Here is a 24394-nt window from a genome sequence, read left to right as displayed (position 1 = left end):
TATAGAAGGATAGACACCTTGACCAGTTAACCTATAGACCGATAGACACCTTGACCAGTTGACTTATAGACAGATAGACACCTTGACCAGTTAACCTATAGACGATAGACACATCGACCAGTTGACTTATAGACAGATAGACACCTTGACCAGTTGACTTATAGACGATAGACACATTGACCAGTTAACCTATAGACGGATAGACACATTGACCAGTTGACTTATGACGATAGACACAATGACCAGTTGACCTATAGACAGACACCTTGACCAGTTGACCTATAGACGGATAGACACCTTGACCAGTTAACCTATAGAAGGATAGACACCATGACCAGTTAACCTATAGACGGATAGACACCTTGACCAGTTAACCTATAGACAGATAGACACCTTGACCAGTTAATCTATAGACAGATAGACACCTTGACCAGTTGACCTATAGACGGATAGACACCTTGACCAGATAACCTATAGAAGGATAGACACCATGACCAGTTAACCTATAGACGGATAGACACCTTGACCAGTTAACCTATAGACAGATAGACACCTTGAATAGTTGACTTATAGACGATAGACACATTGACCAGTTAACCTATAGACGGATAGACACCTTGACCAGTTGACTTATAGAAGGATAGACACTTTGACCAGTTAACCTATAGACGGAAAGATTCCTTGACCAGTTGACTTATAGACGATAGACACATTGACCAGTTAACCTATAGACGGATAGACACATTGACCAGTTGACTTATAGACGGATACACACCTTGACTAGTTGACCTATAGAAGGATAGACACATTGACCAGTTTACCTATAGAAGGATAAACACATTGACCAGATAACCTATAGACACATTGACCAGTTGACCTATAGACGGATAGACACCTTGACCAGTGAACCTATAGAAGGCTAGACACATTGACCAGTTAACCTATAGACGGATAGACACCTTGACCAGTTAACCTATAGAAGGATAGACACCTTGACCAGTTAACCTATAGATGGATAGACACCTTGACCAGTTGACTTATGGACGATAGACACAATGACCAGTTGACCTATAGACAGATAGACACATTGACCAGTTAACCTATAGACGGATAGACACCTTGACCAGTTAACCTATAGAAGGATAGACACCTTGACCAGTTAACCTATAGATGGATAGACACCTTGACCAGTTGACTTATAGACGATAGACACAATGACCAGTTGACCTATAGACGGATAAACACCTTGACCAGTTGACTTATAGAAGGATAGACACCTTGACCAGTTAACCTATAGACGGATAGACACCTTGACCAGTTAACCTATAGACGATAGACACCTTGACCAGTTAACCTATAGACGATAGACACATTGACCAGTTAACCTATAGAAGGATAGACACATTGACCAGTTAACCTATAGACAGATAGATACATTGACCAGTTTACCTATAGACGGATAGACACATTGACCAGTTAACTTATAGAAGGATAGACACATTGACCAGTTTTGCTATAGACAGATAGACACAATAACCAGTTGACCTATAGACGGATAGACACATTAACCAATTGACCTATAGACGGATAGACACCTTGACCAGTTGACCTATAGAAGGATAGACACATTGACCAGTTGACCTATAGACAGATAGACACATTGACCAGTTAACCTATAGACGGATAGACACATTGACCAGTTAACCTATAGACAGATAGACACAATGACCAGTTTTCCTATAGACGGATAGACACATTGACCAGTTGACCTATAGTCGGATAGACACAATGACCAGTTTTCCTATAGACGGATAGACACATTAACCAATTGACCTATAGACGGCTAGACACCTTGACCAGTTGACCTATAGAAGGATAGACACAATGACCAGTTGACCTATAGACGGATAGACACAATGACCAGTTGATCTATAGACGGATAGACACATTGGCCAGTTGACCTATAGACGGATAGACACAATGACCAGTTTTCCTATAGACGGATAGACACATTAACCAATTGACCTATAGAAGGATAGGTACCTTGACCATATGACCTTTAGACGGATAGACACATTGACCAGTTGACCTATAGACAGGTAGACACCTTGACCAGTTGACATATAGAAGGATAGACACAATGACCAGTTGACCTATTAACAAATCGACATATTAATCAATTGGCAGATCAACATCTCAAAATTGAGGAATCAAAAGAGAATCAAATTCAAACATTGACACATAGACATATTGACACAATGACCAGTTAACAAATTGACATATTGAGATTGATGTTTTTTATTTGGTCGGGTTGTCTCTTTGACACATTCTCCATTTCCATTCTCAATTTTATATCGACAAATTGACAGATCAACACAAAAGCAGACTCATACATTGATACATTGCCATGTTGACACACTGACAGATCATATAGAAAACAAGATGTGGTATGAATGCCAATCAGACAACTCTTCATAAGAGACCAAATGACACAGAAATTAACAACTGTAGGTCACTGTATAGCCTTCAACAATGAGCAAAGCCCATACCGCATAGTCAGCTATAAAAGGCCCCGAAGTGACAAATGTAATTCAATTAAAACAAGAAAACTAACAGCCTAAATTGGGCCAGACTTTTTTTTATTATCTGTTTAACGAGATCCACCAACTCCACCTTTCCCGATTTTAGAATAAAAATAAAAGTAGTGCTTCTTACTTGTATTGTCGAGCCTTCGACTTTAGTGGAAAAAGCGAGACTAAGCAATCCTACATTCCGTCGTCGTCGTCGGGGGCGGCGGCGTCCACAAATATTCACTCTGTGGTTAAAGTTTTTGAAATTTTAATAACTTTCTTAAACTATACTGAATTTCTACCAAACTTGGACAGAAGCTTGTTTATGATCATAAGAAAGTATCCAGAAGTAAATTTTGTAAAAATAAAATTCCATTTTTTCCGTATTTTACTTATAAACGGACTTAGTTTTTCTGCGAGGAAACATTACATTCACTCTGTGGTTAAAGTTTTTAAAATTTTAATAACTTTCATAAACTATCCTTGATTTGTACCAAACTTGGACAGAAGCTTGTTTATGATCATAAAATAGTATCAAGAAGAAAATTTTGTAAAAATAAATTTCCACTTTTCCGTATTTTACTTATAAATGGACTTAGTTTTTCTGCGAGGAAACATTACATTCACTCTGTGGTTAAAGTTTTTAAAATTTTAATAACTTTCATAAACTATCCTTGATTTGTACCAAACTTGGACAGATGCTTGTTTATGATCATAAGATAGTATCAAGAAGAAAATTTTGTAAAAATAAATTTCCATTTTTCCGTATTTTACTTATAAATGGACTTAGTTTTTTTGCCAGAAACAAAACATTCACTCTGTGGTTTAAGTTTTTAAAATTTTTATAATGTTCTTAAACTATCCTGGATTTCTACCAAACTTAGACAAAGGCTTGTTTCTGATCATAAGATATTATTCAGAAGTAAATTTTGTCCGTATTTTACTTATAAATGGACTTAGTTTTTCTTCCAGTTAACATTACATACAGTCTGCAGTTAAAGTTTATAAAACATTTATTAGATTCATAAACTATCCTGGATTTTTTACCAAACTTGGAAGCTTCTTTCAATCAAAAGACAGTATCGAGAGGGAAATTTTTATTGATGTTTTTCCTCATTTTTGTTGAGTCTGCGATTAACAGCAAAAGTAGGCGAGACACTGGGTTCCGTGGAACCCTTACGAATTTTTCTTATTTTTTCCGCCGACTGTTACGAAATCCTCAGAAAAAAATAAAATGTGTTGTTCACGATACTCGCTTTCAGTCAATTTCGTTATCAGTAATATTTAATTTTTACCAAGTCAATGAAACAGCAATTTTCATTTAAAAGTAAAGAAATTCAAGGCATAAACGATATATTTTCTTCTAAAAGATTTTTAAGCTGGTGGCATGCTTTTCATACTTGTTACACGAGAGCGTACATCAAATCATTCTAACTTTCGGCAAAATCAGTTATTACTTCATCAGAACTTGATGAAATTAGCCTCAAGTAAACATGTCATCCATGTATTGCATTAGAAACGTCATATTCCTTTCCAAATAGCGTATCAAACATCGTTTATTTTTGTAAATTTTTCTTCGTCCGACATTTAAATTTGTAGAACTACGGATCGGAATCGGGATTTCATCGGAAACGGACCCGCTATGACCGAAATCCGGATTCTTGCGATAATGACTACAGACGCATGAATGGCACTGCTGACAGACAAAAATTGATCCCAAAAGGGAAAATTACGCATTCCACAGGCATTAACATACTTTTGGTTAGATCTTCTTGATTAATGTATATATTTCCATGTATAAGCATTGTTTCAATTTATAGGTTAAAGTTGCTTAACTCTGGGACTATTACACCAGAGACATATATGTCTGCATACACTAAGAGGTTCCTGACTTGGTGACTGGTATATACATATATAGTGTATATGCAGCGAGGTTGATATATTTGAGTGGTGCCATGGATCTATATTAGTGGAAATACAGAATCAAAACATAGTTTTTATGTTTATATTAATAGAAGGGTTAACCAGAGACATATATAAACTATATGCATTTATATTTCTCTGGGTTAATATACTGGTCTGTTCTCATTTCATTGTTCTTGTATTTTGATACATTCTAAAAAAAAAAAAAAAAAAGGCACTTATAATGGTTTTATTTTCATTTTTAGTGTCAACTTGACCAATTTTGCACTGTTATTTTTTTTTATTTCGCCCCCTCGACCCTAATTTTTTACAAATTTTCTCGTTTAACAGATAAAATAAAAAGTCTGGCCTTATGTAAAAAAAAATGAACGAAAAACAAATATGTAACACATCAACAAAAGACAATCACTGAATTACAGGATCCTGACTTGGGACAGGCACATACAAACAGAATTTGGCGGGATTAAACATGTAAGCGGGATCCCAAACCTCCCCCTAACCTGGGACTGTTGTGTTACGATACAACTTAAGAACGAACTATAAAAATGAGTTGTAAAAGGCAGCACATTAACAGATTTATAGATCAACACATTGACATATCGACACATTGACATCGACACACTGACATGTCAACACATGAACAGGATCATACATCAACACATTGACATATCAACACATTAACAGATGGATTCTTCAACACATAGACATATCAGCAAACTGACATTTCAACACATTAAAATATTGAAACACTGACACATCAACACATTAACAGACTTATACAGATCAACACTTTAGCAGTCTCATACATCAACACATTGACATATAGACACTCAGACAGTTTTAACTTACTAACATATCGAAACACTGACAGATAAACATATTAACCGACTCCTACATCAACACATTAACATATTGACACACTGACAGATCAACACAATAACAGATTCATATATCAACACATGACGTATGGACACAACAACAGATCAACACATTAACAGATTCAACCATTGACACATTGACATATAGACACATTTACAGACTCAACCATTCACACATTGACATATAGACACATTAACAGACTCATACATAAACACATTGACATATAGACACATTTACAGACTCAACCATTCACACATTGACATATAGACACATTAACAGACTCATACATAAACACATTGACATATAGACACATTTACAGGCTCAACTATTCACACATTGACATATAGACACATTAACAGACTCAACCATTCACACATTGACATATAGACACATTTACAGACTCATACATAAACACAATAATACTTGTACATTAACACATTGACATATCAACACACTGACAGATCAACATATTAACAGATTCAAACATCAACACATTAACAAACTGACATATCAACACATTAACAAACATATACATCAACACATATATAGACTGATAAATCAACACATTGACATATCGACACTCTGACAGATCAAAACATTAACATACTCATTTATTGTTTTGATGACAGAGAGAGGGCTGGCAGCAAACTTCTAATTAAGGTTATTTAAAGACCACTGTGACTTTATAGGAAATATGTCACAAGTCATTGCTGTAAATAACACATCTCCAGCATCATAAGATACATATATCCCTGTCTAATAGTATTATTTAATAAATTTATTGAAACATTGTCCAGTGTCAGAGACAAAAAGTGGAGAAATTATCTTTGAGTGTGTGTATGCATTCATTTTTTTCACAAACATGATGAAATTTAAACTTTCAAACTTAATTTTTTTTTCAGATCCCATCGGAAAAGGGCAACAGTCTGCCATGTTAAATCGTTTATTAGGGAAGGGCAGCTATGAATCATTTGATATGAGATGCATGGTAACCGGCCAGTTTTCCGTTGGGAAGTCTACTCTTGTGAAGCTGTTAGCTGGTGACATTATACTAGATGGTCGACAGCCAACTGACGGCATTTCTCTCGTTGAAGGTCGCTGTGGCCTCGACATTGAGACCAAAGAGTGGATTCTAATTGATCCAGGTGAGGAAATACACAAGTAGAAACATCTTACCACATGCTGTTGTGTGGACCTCACTATCAGCAGACATGATATAGCACTGATTTTAATCACATCACATTGTAGCCATATGTTTTGTGAGTTCAATTCAGGAACCAAGTTAATTCAAATTGAATTTTAATGTTAAAATTATGGAATAATTTGACATTTATTTTCGATAATCAATAATGTCATCAATCCAGCAGTTAAAACATGACTCTCTTTAAAATACATTTATAGCATTATGTGAATGTTACACTTGATAAGATTTAATTTTGATCTTAATTATGATTTTTCTTATATTCTTCACTTGGTTTTGACAGCCTGTAGCTGTTTTGGATTTGATTTGCCTGATGTATTAAATTTAATTTCAGACTCTTATAACGCCCTGGATGTTGTGTACAACAAAGTGTTAATGACCTCTCTCAAAGAAGAGGAGAGTGAACTCACTGAAAAGTTCATCCAGGCTTCAGATACAAGTCCAACTGGTAATGCCAAAGCCACACTGTCCTCTTTGCCCTCAGAAAAGTCGGCAGCATTACAATCTCTACCACCTAAGAAATCCTCCAATGTGCCTCTCACGATAAAACAGATGGGAAAGAAAATTAGAACAAGAATGACTAAGGAGGAAATAAGAAGGAAAATGGAAAAAGTCCTCAAAAGTGGGAAGTATAAGATGAAAGTTGGGCGTCTTATCTTCTGGGACTTTGGTGGACAATATGTTTATCTAACAACACATCAGACCTTCATGACGTTCCGAGCGTTGTTTCTTGTAGTATTTGATGGAAGCAAAGATTTGCATGAACAGGTCCCTGATGTGATGTGTTTTCCAGGGCAGCACATGACACCAACGCCAGCAGGTAATATGCATATTAATTACACACAGATAATGCAAACAGGATACATTTTTATAACAGCAAGGTGATATCTTTTCTAAATATTTAAGCAAACCTCAATGTTTACATAATTTATTTACATTGTCACTTTTAGCTTGTCACAAACTACAATATTAACCTCAGTATGTTTCGCATTTTGCAGCATTGATATGAAGTACTGTGGATTCATTCTTATTCGTGATTTACCAATTTTCGTGGCTTTTGTGGGGTCACAGCGAACCTTGAATTTAAGAATTCAACGAAAAATTATCACGTGAAATGTGTTTGGATTCGGATGTTTATTTCCGGTTATATTGTGCAGTTCTCTTATAGTGTTGACTAGCGATAAACATTTCAAATTAACACGTGTTTTATTGAAAGAAGATAAAGGTATTTTGTTCAATTATATATTATGAAAATAAATGCAAGTTGTTAATTACCGTGTCATAGATTGGTTTACTTTGATTAAAAGTTTACAGGATTAATTACGATAAAATTGTTTATTTTCACACCTTTTACTTATATGATTGTTCATTATACCGTGATGAGGGGAAATAAGCGTTCAATCATATATCAATCATACAGTTGAATGCCTCATAAAATTCTGACAAAAATTTATAAATTGTAAGACAAACAAACTATTAGTTGTCTCTGTCCACGATTGTAATTGAAGTTTTCAAGGAACACTATCACTTAGAATGGTCAAGTGAGGATTTTGACAATTCAAAACCTTTTCATTGATTTTTTGTAATCATTGATCAAACAAAGGAGATTATATGATCTCCTAAATCAAAAGGGATATCACGAATGAAGTCTCTGTTTTTATTTTAATCAGTGATCTGCGAATTTACGTATACCACGAATTGTCTTTTTTTTTTCTCAATCCACGAAAATTGATACCCATGAAAATAAATGAATCCCCAGAAAGACAATAATTTTTATTAGATATACCAAGTTTAAATTCTTTTTGGAAATTAGAGCATAGACAAAAAAACTGAATTTTTTTTAAATCAGTCAAAAGAACAATAGAATTACATCATGATATATTGTAAAAAAGTGTTTTACTGAAAATTTCTTTAGATTTTGAATAAGTGAATTCTCACAAAAAAGGAGCTGATGATTTTATTATATGAAGTATATGATTTTATCATAAGCATGAACGGAGTGCTGCACTTATTGTCAGACAACATCAAATTTTTAAAATTTAATCTTGAATTTGTTCTTGGAGAAATTATATTAAACGATTTTGTTCAGCCTGCAATGTGTGTCGATGAAAGTTCAACATAGGGATAGTGATCCGGTGGCAGGGGCGTTAACTTACTTCTTAAAAGCTTTATGTTTTAGAAGGTGGTAGCCCTGGATGCGTCATACTTTTTATATAGATGCCTTACATTACAAAGTTTCGTCTGTCACACATCTATTGTCCTTGACCTCATTTTCATGGTTCAGTGACAACTTACAAAAGAGTGGAGATTTTTTTGTAATGTTAATTTCTCTCTTATTAAGAGTAATAGGATAACTATATTTAGTATGTGCGTACCTTGCAAGCTCCTCATGCCCGTCAGACAGTTTTCACTTGATTGAAGGTTACAATACACCATTAGATTTTATTGGCGCAGCCATTTTATGAACATAACATGGTATTCAGAATTAACAGTATGGCTAATCCTGATTGGTCGATATGTGCGCCCGTTGTTTTTTATTTTTAGAGACTTCGTGCACTCTGCGTTATACAAAAGGCAAAATAAAAGTTATTCCGTAGCCCTAAAGGCACTGAGATGACTTTTAAACGCTAGGACAAGACACATATTTTTAAGGGCAAAATTAATAGGCAGGGGAGATAAATACAACACACGCTAAGAAAAGCAACGTGAACCTATAATTTTGGGACCAAAAAATACTGTCCTAATAACTTTTTATTGATTCTAGCAAGGTTTCGTTCAAAGAATCAACTTTCTAAAGTCTGTATCTCGAAAAAGGCTACCATTGTTGCCTTTGGGGAAATAATTGTTTATTTCAATCTGAAGGATCTCCAACTGGCAGGTGTCATCTGACCTTGACCTCATTTTCATGGTTCAGTTGTTATAGTTAAGTTTTTGTGTTTTGGTCTAATTTTCTTATACTGTATAAGTATTCCATAGGTCTACTATATTTGCTGTATGGAATGATTGTAAGGTGTACATGTCCAACTGGCAGGTGTAATCTGATCTTTACCTCATTTTTATGGTTCAGTGGTCAAAGTTAATTTTTTTAGTTTTGGTTTTTTTTTTCTAATAGGTCAACTATATTTGGTGTATAGAAATATTTTATGATGTACATGTCAGTCAATAATCAATAGGTCAACTATATTTGTTGTATGGAAGGATTATAGTGTGTATATGTCTGTCTGGCAGGTGTCATCTGACCTTGACCTCATTTTCATAGTTCATTGGTCAATGTTAAGTTTTCATGGTTAAGTTTGTTTCTTAGATACTATAATCAATAAGTCAATTATATTTAATGCATAGATTGATTGTAAGGTATACATGTCTGCCTGGCATGGTTCATTTGACCTTGACCTTGTTTCATGGTTCATTTGTCAATGTTTATTTTTTTTGGTTAAGTCTGTTTCTTAGAAACTATTAGCAATAGGTCAACTATATTTAGTGTATTGAATGATTGAAAGCTGTACATGTATTTCTGTTTAGTTTATATGACCTTGACCTCATTTTCTGGGATCATGTTAAGGTTATTTGATAGTTGTAGCAAAACTTTATATTTAGGACTATCAACATAATATAAATGGTTTGTAAAGAAGGCGAGACATTTCAGTGTGTGCACTCTTGTTGTTATACCCCCGCTTTAAAACAAGGGGCGGGGGGTATACTGTTTTACCTCTGTCTGTCCTTCCGTCAGTCCGTCCGTCCCATGAATATTTTTCGTCGCATTTTTCTCAGGAACTACAATACAAGGATTTCTGAAATTTGGTTTCAGGGTTTATCTAAGTCAGCTATCCCGTTTGATGGGTTTTCAGATTGATCACTTGACAACTTCCTGTTTACCAAACACTTGTATGATTTTACACATGATAGCCAAGTTGAAAAATGTCGTCACATTTTTCTCAGGAACTACAATACAAGGATTCTGAAATTTGGTTTCAGGATTTATATAAGTCAGCTATACCGTGTGATGCGTTTTCAGATTCATCACTCGACAACTTCCTGTTAACCGAACACTTGCATATTTTTACGCTATTAATATTATCTACTTGCGACGGGGGTATCATCAGTGAGCAGTAGCTCGCAGTTTCACTTGTTATTCCTTAAATCTAATTTTGTTAACACGTTGTATTAAATAGCTGTTAAACAAATGTTATCCTTAATTGTGTCAAAATATGTTTTTTTTTTGGTTGTAAAAGTAAGTAAACTAATGTATGATAAAATTCACAATTAATGGCTTAGTCATCAAGCAATGTTACCAAAGCATATGCTAAACTATTTAATGTTATGTTAAAAACAGGACACTATCCAACTTCATGGAATTCTGCATACATAACTTTAGTACATAAATCTGGTGACAAATGTAATCCAAGCAATTACAGAGGAATTTCTTTAATCAACTGTATATCCAAATTATTTAGTAGTATCTTAAATCAAAGAATGATTAAAACTATGGAAAAAAAATTAACTAATGCCCAGTTTGGATTTAGAGTTAATCATAGAACTGCAGACAGTGTATTTATCCTTAAAACTTTGATTAATAAATATATTCATAAAAATAAAAGAAAACTTTATGTCTGTTTTGTAGATCTTAAAAAGGCTTTTGATTCCCTTTGAAATAATAAAACAACAGTTTATTCATACTGAAGCATCTATAAAATATAATGATAAACATTCTAGATTCTTTCCCATTGACCGAGGAGTAAAACAAGGGGACAGTATTAGTCCCACACTCTTCAATTTATTTATTAATGATATAGTTGAAAATTTTGACCATAAAGGTTCAAAACCCTTGAGAATATTAAATTCTGATATAGGAAGTCTTTTGTTTGCCGATGACCTTATAATTTTATCCGAAAGTAAAGAAGGTCTTCAAAATAGCTTAAATAACTTATCAAATTACTGTGAAAAATGGCAGTTATGTCTAAATACCAAAAAAACAAAAACAATGATCATTGAACAAAGAACTACAAAACTGGAACCATACATTGTAAGGTTCAATAATGAAAAAATTGATAACGTTACAGAGTATAAATTTCTGGGCACTCTGATAAAAAATAATGGAAATCTAAATGCAAGTTTAACAGATTTAGCCAAAAAAGCTAGGAAAGCTCTGTTTTCATTAAAAACACATGCAGCCTTTTTGGGAAATTTTCCTGTTAATGTATCCTGTAATCTTTTTGATTCTCTTATAAAACCAATTTTACATATAATGCTGAAATATCATACATGGATACATATCAATCTTATTATAGAGCAAAAGGCAGATTAAAATCCCAAAACAAAGATATAGATAATTTCCAATATTTGGATAAGACTCCCTTCGAAAAGGTTCATGTTAATTTCTGTAAATATATTTTAGGTACTAAAAAAACATCTGCTAACTTAGGTGTTAAAGCTGAACTTGGTAGACAACCAATAGAAAAATATATAAAAACACAAGCAATTCTTTATTGGGCTAGATTAAATACTGAAAACATAAACCCATTGCTAAAAGAAAGTTATACATTAAGTAAACACCTTGATTCACAAGGAGTTTATACTTGGTCCACTTTTATAAAAGATTCAACACAAGAAATGAATATTGATATACAAAAAATAATGTCCTGTCAAAATATGGAACAAGTTAACAAACTAAAGACTTGGATTAAGAATATTACAAGTAAATTTTATTCAGAACTACTGGAAAATAAAATTAATAGTTTGAACGAAAATAACAAACTTTTTCTTTACAAAAATATTAAAGTCAAACAAGACCAAGAATTTTATCTAAAATATCACAATTTTGAAACTAGACGTTTATTTACAAAAATTAGAATTAGTGACCATAATTTACTCATTGAGAAGGGCAGATATCTAAAAATACCTCGAGACAATAGAACATGTCCAATTTGTAAAACCTTAGAAGATGAAAATCACTTTCTCCTCCACTGTCAAATTAATAATGTTTTACGTATAAAACTTTTTAATGACATGGCAATAGATAATCCTATGTTTCCAAATCTATCTGATACTGAAAAACTAGTAGTCCTACTAAATCCTTCTAATATAAACCAAGTGAAAAAAACAGGTTCCTTTATAAAACAGTCTTTAGAGCTGAGGACAGGTGACTCTTAGTTAGTTTTACTTGTATATATATAGATATGTGTGTGTTTAACTCAGTTATTTTATTGTTGTTATTACTTTTGTTTATGTCACAAGTATAATGTTACTTATACAAATGTTATATGACAAATAAAGATTATTATTATAGTTAAAACAAATGTTTTCCTATAGAAATTCAGATTGTTTTAAATGAGTAAACCAGAAAACATATTTAATGGTAGAATGTTTACATACTGATTTCTCAAAATATCTATTCAAAGACTAAACATAGTAGCTTTTTGATGAGAAGGATTTATAACGTTGGTATTTTGAAGGTGTTGTTTTGTTTGAACCATATTAAAGACAAAATAAAGCATATGATATATTGTAGTTTGATCCATCAACATTTGATACAAAAAGTAAAATTTTCTTTTTATCAGTTCTTACTTTAACGCACGTTTTAATTGAAGGAATAAAGCTTCTTTTACCTTTATATGATTTTCAAATGATGTAATTTCAGAGTTACAGAACTTTTTTCACTACATAATTTCTGTATGATTGAATCTGTATTGAATGACATACATCGTTAGAAACCCACTTATCCACATCCCCATTTATTGCATTGAGTTAAACATTTCTATATAATGTAACCTTCGTAGAACTGATTGAAATTAGTCCTAGTTTATATTGAATATTTCATTAATATCAATTCTGGAAAAATGAGGATTTTTTAGTTTTCAGTTTTGACATCTTAATAAAACTAATTTTGAAAATAAATCTTAGGAAATGTGGACTACTTTTCAACAATATTCCCTGGCTTAAAATGTTTGTTGTAAGGTTCCGGGACACAGTTATCGTCCTTTGATTTTCCTTGTCTACAAATAGAGTCCCTCATGTGACAGTGTATAACTTGCAATTTCTTTTTCATACACTATCCAGATTTATTTTTTAGCTCACCTGGCTTTTCTCATCACTTGGCGTCCGTCGTCCATTGTCGTCCGTCGTCGTCGTCCGTCGTCGTTAACTTTTACAAAAATCTTCTCCTCTGAAACTACTAGGCCAAATCGAACCAAACTTGGCCACAATCATCATTGGGGTATCTATATTAAAAAATGTGTGGCATGACCCGGTCAACCAACCAAGATGGCCGCCACGGCTAAAAAAAGAACATAGGGGTAAAATGCAGTTTTTGGCTTATAACTCAAAAACCAAAGCATTTAGAGCAAATCTGACGTGGGGTAAAAATGTTTATCAGGTGAAGATCTATCTGCCCTGAAATTTTCAGATGAATCGGTCAATTGGTTGTTGGGTTGCTGCCCCTGAATTGGTAATTTTGAGGAAATTTTGCAGTTTTTGGATATTATCTTGAATATTATTATAGATAGAGATAAACTGTAAACAGCAATAATGTTCAGCAAAGTAAGATCTACAAATAAGTCAAGATGACCAAAATGGTCAGTTGACCCGTTTAGGAGTTATTGCCCTTTATAGTCCATTTTTAACAATTTTCATTAATTTGGTAAATTTATGTAAATTTTTACCAAATATAGTTCTCTGTTACTAATGGGCAAAGTTCATTATAGATATAATTGTAAGAAGCAAAATCGTTCAGTAAAGTAAGAACTTCAAACACATCACCATCACCAAAATACAATTTTGTCATGAATCCATTTGTGTCCTTTGTTTAATATGCACATAGACCAAGGTGAGCGACACAGGCTCTTTAGAGCCTCTAGTTTCTAATTTATGCCTAAAATAGTAAGTAGGGGGGGGTGGAATTACTTGTCAAATTGGGACATGAATTTGTATACGACCACACACATTTTTTGGGGTTCGTATAATGCTATTATGTCGTCGTCCGACAACACATTTGGTTTTCGGACAATAACTGTAGTTTAAATGAATGGATCTCAATGGATTTTACAAGAAGATTCAATACCACAAAAGGAAGGATGATTTTAGGGTTTGTGGTACCAACAGTTTAGGAAATAGAGGCCAAAAAGGGGCCAAAACAAGCATGTTTGTAGTTTCAGGAAAATAACTTGTGTGTAAGTGTACGGATCTCTCTGGCATTGTACCACAAGGTTCCATATCACAAAAGGAAGGCTGGGATTGAGTTTAGGTATAATTGCCTCAACATGCTGGAATCGGGGGCAAAAAAGGAGCCAAAAACAAGCAATTTTTGTAGTGTCTATACAATAACTTGTGTTTAAGTGTATGGATCTCTCTAAAATTGTACTAAGAGGTTCCATACTTCAAAGGGAAGGCTGGGATTGAGCTTGGGGATATTGTTCCAAAGTGTGTGTGGGGGGGGGGGGGGGGGGGCAACATTTGGAAGGGGGATTTTTTTCCCAAATATTTATTGTCGCGCCTGCGACTTTTGTCACAGAAAGTTTGACATATGGCGGCGGTGGTGTTAATTAACTTCTTAAAAGCTTTATATTTTAGAAGGTGGAAGACCTGGATGCTTCTTACTTTGTATATGGATGCTTCATTTTACGAAGTTTCCGTCAGTTACATGTCCAATGTCCTTGACCATTTTTTGTAATATTAAATTCTCTCTTATTATAAGTAATACATTGTAATAGAATAACTATATTTGGTATGTGGGTACCTTGCAAGCACCTCATTCCTGTCAGACAGTTTTCACTTGACCTCGACCTCATTTCATGGATCAGTGAACAAGGTTAAGTTTTGGTGGTCAAGTCCATATCTCAGATACTATAAGCAATAGGTCTTGTATATTCGGTGTATGGAAGGTCTGTAAGGTGTACATGTCCAACTGTCAGGTGTCATCTGACCTTGACCTCATTTTCATGGTTCAGTGGTTATAGTTAAGTTTTTGTGTTTTGGTCTGTTTTTCTTATACTATATGCAATAGGTTTACTATATTTGGTGTATGAAATGATTGTAAGGTGTACATGTCTAGCTGGCAGGTGTCATCTGACCTTGACCTCATGTTCATAGTTTAGTGGTCGAAGTTATGTTTTGATTTGTTTTTTCTAATACTATATGCAATAGGTCAACTATATTTGGTGTATGGAAATATTTTATGATCTATATGTCAGTCGCGCAGGTTTTATTTAACCTTGACCTCATTTTCACAGTTCATTGCTCAGTGTTAAGTTTTATGTGTTTTGGTCTGTTTTTCTTAATCTATAACAATGTATAAGCAATAGGTCGACTATATTTGTTGTATGGAAGAATTGTTAGCTGTACATGCCTGCCTGGCATTGTTCATCTGACCTTGAACTCATTTTCATGGTTCATTGGTCAATGTTTAGTTTTCTTGGTTAATGTTAAGTTTGTGTGACAGTTGTAATAAAGCTTTATATTTAGGACTATCAACATAATATGAAATCTTATATATTTAAGACATTTCAGCGTATGCATTCTTGTAATGGTTCATATTTATTTTTTTTTTTTTAATTTTCAAATTCCAATTTTTGAAAAGTTTTGAGAATAGATTTTTAAGATCTTTTACATTGATTTTTTGTCAGAAACCTATATTATTTCAAAAAATTGATCACAATCCAAATTTTGACAGCATTGAGCTTGAATATTGTGTCTAAATTTGCCCCAACTGTTCACGGTTCCACCTCTGCGGTCGTATCAGACTGTGCCCAGCAAGCATTTAATTTGGTAAAGTAGGGATTTGGTCCATTTGAAAAAAAGTCAATAATTAGTATATATAAAGCTGTCACACTGAATTATAGACCCTCTTAACCTTTAATTGTCCACAGTTTGAGTTAGAGCTGATGGATATTTCCATAATTTTGACATAATTCGTCCCAAAAGTGGTACACTATATATACTATACAAATCTTTTTGGATAGAGCAGGTGTGATTTTTTTAATTTTAATTATTTTTTTATTAAAAGAAATACACTACGGAATAACTGTTTTCGGCCATAAATAATAATCAAAAAGGCAATATAGCGATTAGAACAAACACAAAATCCAAGGGCTGTTCCATAAAATCCTAAACAGGACCGCAACTTGAACTGCCCATTATTTTGGTGGTGTGAAATATTAGTTTGTATACGTTTTTAAGCATTGTTACCTCTTTTTTTTTAATATGCCTTCCTTAAACTATGTGTTAATAAAACAGTCTGAAGAACAAATACAACAATATAGAATATACATATACACTGAAATAGTTGTCACTTTTTGACAGAGAATCCAATTTAAAGGAAGACTATTATCAGCTGTTTAAATAAATGAGGTTGACTAAGTATTCAGTCTTTTTTTTTTTTTAAATAATGGGTTAACAAGACAAAAGACAATGAAAAACTTTTAAAAGTGTAGTATCACAACTATGAAAAATGCAGAATATATATACTTTTTTATACTTCTTTTATGACAGATTTTGATTTTATTTTGTAGTATTTTTGCAATATTGGGTCAATTCCATCCTGACCTATTGTAAGCTTGTATATGCAGGCATCCCAAAGATCTTGTTTGTTGCCACTCACAAGGACAAAGTACCATTGGTGAGTGATCTAGTGTAAGCTATATGGTAGTAAGTTATTGTCATTTTGAAAACTTTGAAATGTGTACAAATTGCCCCAATTGCTAGCATAAAAACCAGGTTTAATCCTCCATTTTCGACATAAGAAAAGGCCTGTACAAAGTCAGGAATAATATTACAGTTGATTGTGTGAGCGTTTGATTTTGCCATTTGATTCTTTTGATTTTTTTTTTAATTTTCCAAGGAGTTCAATATTTAAATAAGAGCTTGTATTCTTATAATGATGTTTTGTCTATAAATCTTAACTTGACCAAAAATTTTGTTAAACTACACTTTTAAAAAAACAAGATCCTTTTTGAATTGTGGGTAATTCACTTAAAATCAGATTACGGGGTCTATAAATAAAGTAGAAGATATGAAGTACCACTTATAGATAAGGAAACATTATTTGGTATGAAATTGTATCAATATTCCATTGGATAGTCATCTCATTTCCATGGAGATAAGTTGGCTCTGCCACTCTTAGTCATGTTTTTTTTACGTAAAATACAATTTATCAGTTTACATGCTAAAGTTTACATGCTAAAGTTTACATGCTAAAGTTTACATGCTAAAGTTTAACTAAACTTATTTTTATTTCAACAATCATGTTGTCAATATGAAGCTTTATTATTAAGAATAGTAGTACTGCACCAGATGCACTTCTCAACAATTAATATTTTCTCGGTCATGTGTCAGGCCAAACCATAATACCATTGTTAAACAGATGATGAAATAAAACATGATATATAACACATCTGGAGAAGAAATGCATGATTACGATACATACTTTATTTTAAAAGAAGTTCATTTTTGTTTAACTGCAAATTCAAATAAAACATTTTCCGTATTTTCACCCAAATCCTGAAGTACTCTATACTAAACTATTAATACCTTCTTGGCTTGTTTGAAGTGTATTGCCAATCTATTAAATGTTACTTATTTTTTTTTACAAGTGGTATCTTTTAAATTATAGAAGCAAGGTTAAAAGTGTAATAATTTACCTGTAAGAGTAGATATATCTACTTTGCAGATTTAAGATAAATCTAGCTATTTTCTTGTTGGAATGTTCCATCATTGAAGATACACAAACATTATGTTCCCGACATATGCTCTTTACAGCCTCAAGTTTATTTATCCGGAACATTTTTATGTTTTAATAGGAGAATGTTGAGACACGACGGGAAGAGCTTTACAGTGGAATTGAAGAGTTGTTTAAAGACCATGAGGGAAAACATCATCTGGTCCTTAGACCTCTAATATTTGTCAATGCCAAAGATCAAGCTGACCCAGAAATAGAGGTTCTGAAGAAAACAATAACAGAACTTACATTCGACCACCCATGTTGGGGTGAAAGGATGCCGAATGCATGTGTTCCACTGGAGCTCGAGATCGCTGAATTGGTGGCAGAAGGGAAACAAATTCTGTCTTTGGTTGAAGTTAAAGAATTAAATGCCATCAGTGAGGTGTCTGTCCTGTCTCCTGAGCAGCTGACCGATTTTCTACATTATCAACATTCTCTAGGGAAAATTGTGTATTTTGACACCCCACAACTGAGAGATAATGTTATCATCAGTCCCCTTCTTATGGTGGAAGTTATGAGATCTTTTATTACTGGTGTGTAAATACTTTCAATGAGATATAATAAAAATTAGTAGTAAAACAACAACATACTCAAATATTGTTTACCAGACATTTAGAGCATTGGGTATTGTTAACTGGTGACTTTCACTTATCTTTTAAACTTTGTAAGAACTTTTTATTATACAATTAGTCAAAATTAATCTTTTCTTTAAGTATTCATAGCGTCACTAATTCTTGTTAGATTATAGCTAACTATTTTATTATGTTTATATCCTCTGGATAGGATGGAGGTTTTAACTTACGTTTTGTAAAACATGATTGCAAATTTTAAAGTCAAAACTGAAACTGATATTTCATAGTTATTAACGTGTAGGTATAACTAGAGAACTACATGGTTTCTAAATAAAATATTTGTAATGGGGTAATTATGTTCTTCAAAATGAGAAAGGATTCTATTTTGATCATGGAATACCTTTTATAAAGAAAGTTTAATTACTCCTAAAATAGGACATTATTTTGAAGTATCAAAATAGTGTTGTTTTCACGTCTTGACCTAGGTGAGCAGTATAACTTTCGTAGTACCTTTTAATATAAGTAAATTTTGTATTAGCTCACCTGGCCCGAAGGGCCAAGTGAGCTCTTCTCATCACTTGGCGTCCCTCATCCGTCGTCCAACGACGTTAACTTTTACAAAAATCTTCTCTTCCATAACTACTCAGCCAAATTTAACCAAACTTAGCCACTATCATCATTGGGGTATCTAGTTTAAAAAATGTGTCCGGTGACCGGGCGAACCAACCAAGATGGCCGCCATGGCTAAAAATAGAACATAGGGGTAAAATGCAGTTTTTGGCTTATAACTCAAAAACAAGAGCACTGAGAGCAAATCTGACATGAATAAAATTGTTTATCAGGTCAAGATCTATCTGCCGTGAAATTTTCAGATGAATCGGACAACCCCTTGTTAGGTTGCTGCCCCTGAATTGGTAATTTTAAGGAAATTTTGCTGTTTTTGGTTATTATCTTGAGTATTATTATAGATAGAGATAAACTGTAAACAGCAATAATGTTCAGCAAAGTAAGATTCACAAATACGTCAACATGACCAAAATAGTCATTTGACCCCTTTAGGAGTTATTGCCCTTTATAGTCAATTTTTAACCATTTTTCGTAAATCTTAGTAATCTTTTAGAAAAACCTTCTCTTCTGAAACTACTGGGCCGAATTAAACCAAACTTGGCCATAATCAGCATTGGGGTATATAGTTCAAAAAATGTGTCCAGTAACTCGGCCAATTAACCAAGATGGCCACCATGGCTAAAAATAGAACATATGGGTAAAATGCAGTTTTTGGCTTATAACTCAAAAACCAAAGCAATATTTAGAGCAAATCTGACAGGAAGTGAAACTGTTTATCAGGTAAAGATGTATCTGTATTAATAGATGAATCGACTAACCAATTGTTAGGTTGCTGTCCCTGAATTGGTAATTTTAAGGAATTTTGCTGTTTTTGGTTATTACCTTGAATACTATAATAGATAGAGATAAACTGTAAACAGCAATAATGTACAGCAAAGTCAGACCTAAAAAAAAGTCAACACGACCAAAATGGTCAATTGACCCCCTAAGGAGTTATTGCCCTTCATAGTCAATTTTTAACAATTTTCATAAAATTTGTAAATTTTCACTCATATTTTCCACTGAAACTACTGGGCCAAGTTCATTAAAATAGAGATAATTGTAAGCAGCAAGAATGTTAAGTAAAGTAAGATCTAAAAACACAACTCCATCTCTAAAACACAATTTTGTCATGAATCCATCTGTGTCCTGTGTTGACCAAGGTGAGTGACACAGGCTCTTCAGAGCCTCTAGTTTTGATTTGAAGTCATTAGATTGATTTTTTTTCCTTCATTTTCATAGATGTTGAATTCTGGCCAAAAGAAGATAAAACAAGAAAAACCTTCAAGAAGATGTCAAAAAATGGAATGATACAAAAAGTAGACCTCTACCAGATTTGGGAACAAAAAGAATTTTGTCAGATTTTACCATTTAAAGAGTACATATTCGATATGCTGATACACCTTGATATCGTATCTGAACAGCGTAGATATGATACAAAAACAGGAAACCGGCTACCAGTAGAACACTTCTTTGTACCCTGTATGCTTACCCAAAGAAATGATACAGATTTCTTGTTACAAAAATGTACACCAGAGAGGACTGTTAGTTTGGCCTTCGTTTTTAAAGGAACCATCATACCTCCAGCCTTACCAAACCGTCTAATATGCGCATGTCTCAGTATGTGGACATTAAAACAATACAGAGGAAGGAAACTTATGTTTTCGGGGTTTGTTGGGTTATCAGTTGATAAAGAGCATGATATTGTTGTCTGCGTAGAAGGAAATAAGATCTTATTGCACCTAGTCCACAAGCGCTCCAAGGGTTTGATAATACCTGATATAGCCACCAGTGTCCGAGATTGTTTGTTTGTTACTTTAGAGAGAATTTCCGAATTTTATCAGTCTTCCATCCATTGTAAAGCCAGCAGCAAGTTACCTTTCCACACCGAGTATTCCTGCTCGAAACTAAACTGTTTCACATCAGAACACAAGATGGTTTCAGAAGCTGAGGAATGTTTTTGTGAACACGGTGAAAACATTAAAACTAACTGGAGTATTTGGAACAAGAAAAGGGTATTTATATACTTTTATTGGTACATACATGAGAGATATTTAGAATTGTATGTCTAAGCCTCCGCATATGTCGCCAAGTTCTCTTATTGCAGAACATTGGTATTATATTTGCATTATACATGTATGTTAGACATTAAATTTTTCAGCTCTATATAAGAAATAAGATATCGTATATGATTTTCAACATGACAATTCTTCATCATAAACCAAATGACGTAAAATTCAGCACCTAAGGCCTTCAACAAGTAGCAAACTATATGCCACATACCAAGCTCTTTTAAGTTGTTATGTAAACATGTTCATACATTCAGAGACAAATTTATATCTGTACCAACTTGCTGATGTTGGTATGATAGTAACTAAACATAAAATGTATCAGACAGAGGGACAAAGGATGATATTGTTGATATGACATCTTTTTGTTTAACCTTTTTTTGTAAGGTAGATGAGCAGATTTATATTGATAATATTTACTTGACTTTGCTTGTAGTAACTATTAGCATTTGCCAATATTGTATATTTTTTTATTATATGTGTTTGTGTCATTAGTTTCACACATTTTACAAAGTGAAATGTATTTTTGTGGACCGATGAGCAAGTAGGTTGCTTACAGGAGTTATACGAATACTTGTAAAGTTATTTTCTATTTTGCAGGAACAAAAGCAGTGTGATGCTAATTGTCCAGGTAAATGTATCATTTATCTCTCTGCAATAGCAGATTATTGACAAGGTTTAACATTTAACATTTAGCATTTAACTTACTGGTATGAAAATATCCAATTTCATATTTCATGTCATAAACCTTGCTATTAAGTTGCTAATGGTGTGCTTTCGTGCTGATACCGATTACACAACATCCGTGGAAAAGCAATACATTTTTACCTTTTGAGATAACAACTACATAAAATACATGTACTTCATATTTCATGTCATAAACCTTGCGAATTGTGTGCTTTCGTGCTGATAACGATTACACAATATTTGAACATCCGTGGAAAAGCAATACATTTTTACCTTTTGAGATAACAACTACATAAGATACATGTACTTTATATTTCATGTTATAAACCTTGCTAATGGTGTGCTTTCGTGCTGATAACGATTACACAATATTTGAACATCCGTGGAAAAGCAATACATTTGTACCCTTTGAGTTAACAACTACATAGAATACATGTACTTCATATTTCATTTCATAAACTTGCTAATGGTGTGCTTTCGTGCTGATAACGATTACACAATATTTGAACATAAGTAGAAAAGCAATACATTTGTACCCTTTGAGTTAACAACTACATAAAATACATGTACTTCATATTTCATTTCATAAACTTGCTAATGGTGTGCTTTCGTGCTGATAACGATTACACAATATTTGAACATAAGTAGAAAAGCAATACATGTTTACCTTTTGAATTAACAACTACATAAAATACATGTACTGGAACCTTACATTAAAAGTATATGATTTGGTGAAGTTCATGTTGCTTAGTCTTTAGTTATTGAAGTTGTGTCTTCTGTACTAATATTTGTCTGTTGGTCTTTTTTATTTTAGCGATGGAGTTGGTCACTTTATTTTCAATCTATGAGTTTGACTGTTCCTCTAGTATCTTACATTCTTCTGTTTTGCAAGTTTAGTTTAGATTAATTGCTGTAAACTACTTTTATATATCCTATATATCTTAATAGTCAATTTGTATGATAGATATCAATAGATTAAAGTATATGCTATATATCAGATAACACTTGTTGTGTATTTTGTGAACATAAGTTCAAAGTAATTATGATAAGATTACTACATATGTTGCTAATATTGCGTACTGAATAACTTCCAATGTTGAATAGTTATAACTGATCTCAGTGTATATATTAACGTACTTTATTGACAAAGCTTATGTGTTCTTGATTTAATATTAGGTTTGAGTGAAGATGCATTATCTCAGATTCCAAGTGACAAAGAATTGTTCCGGCTGTCTGTTAATTGTGAGACACGCATGCTTCACGATTTGGCTCTCCATCTTGGAATGGAAGAGATGGTATGGAATGATATGGAATACAATTACCCAGGAAATGCACAGCTTGTTAAGTTTTTCACACTGATGCATTTGAAAGAGAATGATGAAATACGATTCACAGAAGTGGACAACGGATTGAGAGAAATGGAAATAACACAACATAAATTATGTGTGGTAAGTTATTACTGCAGTGGACTGGTGCAGTTGTATTTATCTTTTTTATATATTGTGTATATAACTATATTTGATATACGGTGTGGTCAGTTGTATGTATCGTACTTTATATATACAACTCGTCTAAACATAAACCTAACAATGTTAGATCTGTAAATTTGCTTTCTTACTGTATATATACAGATTTATCCATCGCATCACCAGCATTGATTGTGATACATGGCTGTGTACATTATGTATCTACAACTCTTCTAAACATCAACCCAACAATGTTAGATCTGTTAATTTGCTTTCGCAAATTTTTTGTTCTTCCCTTTGCTGGGATTTTAACCCATGCTACTGAGATATCGTGACACCAAATCGCCTGCACTGTATCCGGTGCGCTAGCCCAAACGACCACCTTGGCTTCACGTAAATAAAACGTTGGTGGCCAGGTGTTACCTTTCCTCGTCAGTTTTAATCTAGCGTCGTAATACAGTACATGATATATAAGGCATGGAGATGTTATTGTTACAGATCAGCTCAATTATCTATATTAAAGGATCTTACAAATTAATGCAAGATACAGTCACAGAAATAATTATATTTATAAGTACGTCTGAGTCAGTGACAACTCTACAACAGATTTATCCATATAACTGGTTTTAAGGTGTACATTTCTGTCCTGCAGTATTCGCCTGACCTTGACATCAAAAAGTTCATTTGAAAATACCAAAACCTTATAGATAC

The 24394-nt window shown here is 33.3% G+C and overlaps 1 protein-coding gene across 1 annotated transcript in view; it reads left to right on the top strand.

Annotated features, from left to right (window-relative positions):
• LOC139482708 (uncharacterized) overlaps positions 1 to 24394 on the top strand; it is an 83993-nt gene that overhangs the window by 45633 nt on the left and 13966 nt on the right. Inside the window, exons 10-16 of the mRNA XM_071266773.1 lie at positions 6275 to 6517; positions 6908 to 7393; positions 17076 to 17182; positions 18363 to 18816; positions 20704 to 21476; positions 22131 to 22161; positions 23394 to 23665. Of these exons, the coding sequence (XP_071122874.1) occupies positions 6275 to 6517; positions 6908 to 7393; positions 17076 to 17182; positions 18363 to 18816; positions 20704 to 21476; positions 22131 to 22161; positions 23394 to 23665 (2366 nt within the window). The remainder of the gene's footprint in view (positions 1 to 6274; positions 6518 to 6907; positions 7394 to 17075; positions 17183 to 18362; positions 18817 to 20703; positions 21477 to 22130; positions 22162 to 23393; positions 23666 to 24394) is intronic.

Source organism: Mytilus edulis, chromosome 7 (genome assembly GCF_963676685.1).
Source record: "Mytilus edulis chromosome 7, xbMytEdul2.2, whole genome shotgun sequence".
Classification (NCBI taxonomy): domain Eukaryota; kingdom Metazoa; phylum Mollusca; class Bivalvia; order Mytilida; family Mytilidae; genus Mytilus; species Mytilus edulis.
The sequence above is the reverse complement of the archived record's forward strand: the minus strand, read 5'-3'. Positions and strand labels throughout refer to the sequence as shown.